Raw genomic sequence first — 4992 nt, 5'->3', positions numbered from 1 at the left:
GACATGGCATTTTGTACAATTCTGTGCAATAAATTTAGTATTCATGCACATCTAAATGCTAAAAACATTTCACCATCCCGACTACATCTGCTGAACATTCTACTGCCTTATCCTATTTATAGACAGTTCCACCTAGCTAGCAAATATACTAGATTACTACTCCCTCCGATCCATAATAAGTGTCGTGGTTTTAGTTCAAATTGAACTAAAACCACGTCACTTATTATGGATTGGAGGGAGTACATTAGAAGCAAGAGAAAGTAGTGCAACTGTTATGCTGACGAGAAAAATAATTAAAAGAATCATTGGTCCAACACAGATGAAGCAAACAAGGATAATGCTATATAAAATGATTGTCTAAGAAGATAAGCATACAGAATCAGGGATCTAGAAATGTTTATTATTGTATCATATTTTCGTTGCAGAAATTGCCCGTGAAGGGAGGATAAAATTGCCAGCCATCATCTTGATCGCTCAAGAGCAGATCACTGCTCCTATAAAAGAACACCTCCCTAGCTGCAAAATTACCTGAATATCTACACACCTTGCAATAACAACAAATAAGGCACTCACTCAAGGAAGGACGATCGAAATCATCCAGCTCTCAACTATTGTACACCTGCAATAAGGACACAAAACAAAAGGCTCATCAGTCAATCAAGCTCCCTGCTCAAATAATCCGACAAACGGAATGCAGAAAATGATCGAGTTTTTTACCTGAACCGGAGGGAATTCTGGCGATGATCAAAAGAGCAGCAGGAGTAGGAGCTGAGGATGACCCTGAATCCCTGATCCATTCCACTAAAAGCCCAGAGCAAGAAGCCTCTTTTGAGTTTTGGACACCACAAGTGAAAAAAATCGACATAAAAACTCATCACAACCCCAAGAACGAACAACAACAACCTAAAGGTAATCAAAGCGTCGCCATAGCTGCGTGCATACAGTTTTCTCTCCTTCCTTGGTTTCTCCTTCTGCAGAAATTAACAGAAACAGATGTGGTGATAACAAGTGGACAGCAGCCTGCTACTGCCCCGACTCCTCCTCGGAGTCGCCGTCCTCGCGCTCGTCCTCCCCGTCCTCCTGCTGCTGCTGCTGCTGCTGGTGGTGGTGCTGTTCGTGGTGGTGATGCTGGTGGGGGTGCGGGTGCTGCAGCTGCCCGCTGGCCCCGGCGGCGCCGCCGACCTGATGGTAGAACTGGCTGAGCACCCCGATGTGGCCCTCCTGCGACAGGCCGAGCTCCAGCCCCGGTATGGCGGCGGCGGCGTGGCCGGCGAACATGGGCGCGAACCCGATGTGGCCGCCCATGCCCCCCGCGCCGCCGCCCGGCAGCTCGATCCCGGCGGGGAGGCCAATCCGCTGCATGAGGCCGCCGATGCCCCCGCCGTCGGCGCCGGAGGAGTTCATGAAGCCGGCCTGCGAGAAGCCCGCGGAGGCCGGCGGCGGGCCCCACATGTGGTGGTGGTGGTGCGGCCGGCCGGCGAGCGCGGAGGTGGGCGAGGGGAGCGAGGGCGCGACGGAGGAGAGCGCGGACGCCGGGATGGTGCCCGTGCCGGTGGCGGCGACGATGGCCGGCTCGGCCTGCTGCAGCAGCCACTGCACGGTCTCGCCGTCCGACTTGTGGCCGAGCTCGCGCGTGAGCTGGAAGATCCGCGCCGCGCAGAGCGCCGGCATCCGGATCCGGCGCCCCCGGCCGTCCACCTTGGTGTGGCGGTCCTTGTTGGAGCTCCGCTTCGGCCCCAGCGCCTGCACCCTCCTGTCCCCCGCCGCCGCCGCCGCCACCACCACCTGCTGCTGCTGCTGCTCCTTCCCCCCGCCTCCTCCGCCGCCCCCATCCTCCTGCTGCTGATGCACCTGGATTTGCAGGTGCTGCTGGTGCTGCGGCGGCTGCTGCTCCTGCTGCTGCGGCGGGTGGCGGTACTGCTCGCGATCCAGCTGCTGGTGCTGCTGCTGGGCGGGCGGGGTGGAGGTGGAGGAGGTGGTGGTGGCCGTCGCCGCGGAGGTGGGCTCCGCTTTGTTTAGCGGTGGGGGAGGGGGGAACTTGGGGTCCATCTCCACGCCCACACGCAAAACAACCACACCAACCTGCCGTCCGTCCGCCCGTCCGTCCCCCAAAATCAACAGCTTTCCTCCTCTCCTCCTTCGTCTTCCTCCAGCCAAATCGCGCCCCCCGCCTCCCTCCCCTTCCCCAAAAACCAGGCAAGAACGAGGAGGAGGAGACCAATAATGGACCGCAGACGGCGACGGGGAGGGAAGAGAAGAAGACGCCGAGGAGAGAGGGAGATAGGGGGGGAATAATAAGAAAATCTAGGGAAAGATAGATAGATAGATACCACGCCCACTTTCTGGCTTTACCGGACTTTCTTCCTCCCCTGCAATGTCTTTTCCTGCCCCTCCCCCGCTGTCATTTCCTGGCTTTTTGGGCCTTTTTCAGCTTTGGTGTGTTTGGAGCTGCTAATCTTGTCCGGGGTTAGGGTTAGGGTTAGGATCTAGGCTGGTAACTTGAGTGATGAAGTGCTTTGGTGGAGTAGTTTTTAGAGGTAATATTATCGGTAGTCACAAAACTTGTGCTTGATGTTCAATTTGGTGTTAAAACTTTAAAAATATGAATTTATGGTCATTCAACTTGCGTTCTTGTGCAAATACGACGATTCCTCTCATATCCAGCCATATAGCCTGCTTTTTTTTTGCGAGCCAGCCTGGCGAAGGCCCACCTGTCAATGTCCCGGAGTGCACAAGGCACTGGCTGACCCTAGCATGCTGGATTTTTTAGAAACCCTTTGCAATTTATTTAATTACACGCAGAAGGCCTCAAGTATAATGAAAAAAAGATGTGCCAGATGAGGTTCGCCAGGACCTATTAGTAAAACACTCAGACATGCATCCATCTCACCAGCCCCGGGTGACGATGAACATGCACAACTAAACATTATTTAATTACACAGAATAGGCTGTCAAGTTTGTGTTGGTCAATTACGTAGAAAGGCTCATATGTCTAGTGGGTAATTTAAGGGTGAGGCCACTAATCAGTAGGATATGAACAACATGTTAGGCTAATCCACATAGGGCCCATCTATCAGTGTGTCAACCAGGAGTTCGTAACCTGAGTGCATGGATAATTTTGCAGAAAAAGGGGAGCTACAAAATTGATCTATATACCTCAAATGCGAAAGCGCAGGAGTTAACCACGACACCAAGTACCTGTTAGGGCATCTACAACGGGGGCGCTAAGGATGAGCGCCAAGGTTAAATTCCAGGTTGTTACGTGCTATTCCCATCTGAATCCAGGATAAGCGCTGCTATACACCCGATCTTTGCACGATGTGCAAATCCAATCATCCATGTGTATAGCAAAGTGGAGCACACTCATTAGATTGATCATCGTTTGAACATCGGCCATATAGTATCGGGCGTCCAGTAGTTCGGATCCAGGATTCTGGCTGGCGTCGATGCAAAAATAGTCCCCGGGCGCCCCGACTTTCTCTCACAGGCTACCTAATATTTTCTTTTTCTTCAACTCCATCTAGCGCCTCGTTGGATGTAGAGACTCTAACATGAACGCTACCCTAAACTTTGTATTTTAGCCACGACAATTACTTGTATTTATGTTTTTTTCCTAGGCCGAATATTTGATAACTTATTTAATTTTCTTGATAAACTAAATAATTAGACATTAAAAATATTTGAATTCAAAATTTGTTTTGACATTTTAGGCCAAAAAAGTGGAATTTCCGAGGTATTATGAAACTCGGAATTTTTTTCCAGCCGCTAAGTTTTGTACGTTGTGGGTTAAGCATTATATATTTTGATGCGGTTTTTTTCATTAGAATTTCTTTGGCGTAAAAAGCTCAGATTTTTCAGAACCCGGGAAAAAAATAGTGTAACAAAACTGTAGCCAATATATATGTGCACGAACATATAGTTGGTGGATACGATAAAAAAACATATAATTGGTGGAGTCATTGGCTAGCACGCTTATTGTATACGAGGTTGAGGGTTTGAATCACCCCAGCCCCTTTTTTTATTGTCCCACCATTAGTCCTGACAAGTGGGACCCACACATATTATTAAGGGGCTTCTGTTTAATTAAATATAAAATGAGGGATGCTTCTGCAAAAGAATAAACGAGCGCATGGCACCGAGCGGTTCCGGTCAGCGCGCGGGATATTTCTAAATACGAGCGAAGTGACCGTATTTGCACGAGAACGCGAGTTAGATGACCACAGATCCGTATTTTTAAAGTTTTAACACCAAACTGAACATTAAGCGCAAGTTTTATGACTCTTGATGATATTAACTCTAGTTTTTACTGCCCTCTTTTCGAGTTCAAGCAGTGGTTGGTGGAGGTACTACACTCAACTGAGTGAGGCGACTGAGACTGACTGAGGCAGGCGGGGTAAAATGGAGGAATGGTGGAAAGGGGGAGGAAAGCTGTCAGACAACAACTGCATCCACGCATTTTGTTACATCCACTTGGACCTGTACACTTGGAGCAGCTACTATGCTATATCTGGAATACTGCAGCCTATCACGACCCTGACACGTAGTAGCTGGTTATATCTGCATTGCAGCCTATTTATTTTGGATTGCTCACAGGGAAAAAAAAGTTTTGGATTTGCTCACAGGGAAAAAAAAGTTATGGATTGCTTCGAGAGAAATACAACATGACTATTTATTTTGTACCCCCCTGCCTCAAAGTACAGCACATTTTTTGACACACATTTTGAGACACAGGTGGCGCTGGCTAATTGTCTGTGCGTTGTGATGGAGGCATACATATTCTATAGGTTCAACATAATCGTGACCCACCATATTCTAATATACAAAATGATTTGATTTGATTGAGTTAATGTAAAAGATCTGATTGCTCATGTCTGACATACAGCTATAATGGTTTGATTTGATTTCATTTGACCGTGTTAATGCAATTACATTGCATATCTATCGTTGCAGGAGTTGCAAAAGATTTGATTTCATTGGATTCAGTCATTGCAG

The 4992-nt window shown here is 48.6% G+C and overlaps 1 protein-coding gene across 1 annotated transcript; it reads right to left on the bottom strand.

Annotated features, from left to right (window-relative positions):
- Positions 1-320: 320 nt before the first annotated feature.
- On the bottom strand, positions 321-2362 carry LOC123063147 (transcription factor TCP20). The gene is made up of 2 exons (XM_044486889.1): positions 718-2362; positions 321-619 (listed from the first exon to the last, which is right to left on the bottom strand). The coding sequence occupies exon 1, from the start codon at positions 2047-2049 to the stop codon at positions 1024-1026; it is 1026 nt and encodes a 341-aa protein (XP_044342824.1). The 5' UTR covers positions 2050-2362; the 3' UTR covers positions 321-619; positions 718-1023.
- Positions 2363-4992: the final 2630 nt, after the last annotated feature.

This window comes from Triticum aestivum, chromosome 3A, assembly GCF_018294505.1.
Source record: "Triticum aestivum cultivar Chinese Spring chromosome 3A, IWGSC CS RefSeq v2.1, whole genome shotgun sequence".
NCBI lineage: Eukaryota > Viridiplantae > Streptophyta > Magnoliopsida > Poales > Poaceae > Triticum > Triticum aestivum.
Note: the sequence above shows the minus strand (reverse complement) of the source record. Positions and strands in the feature narration are given on the sequence as shown.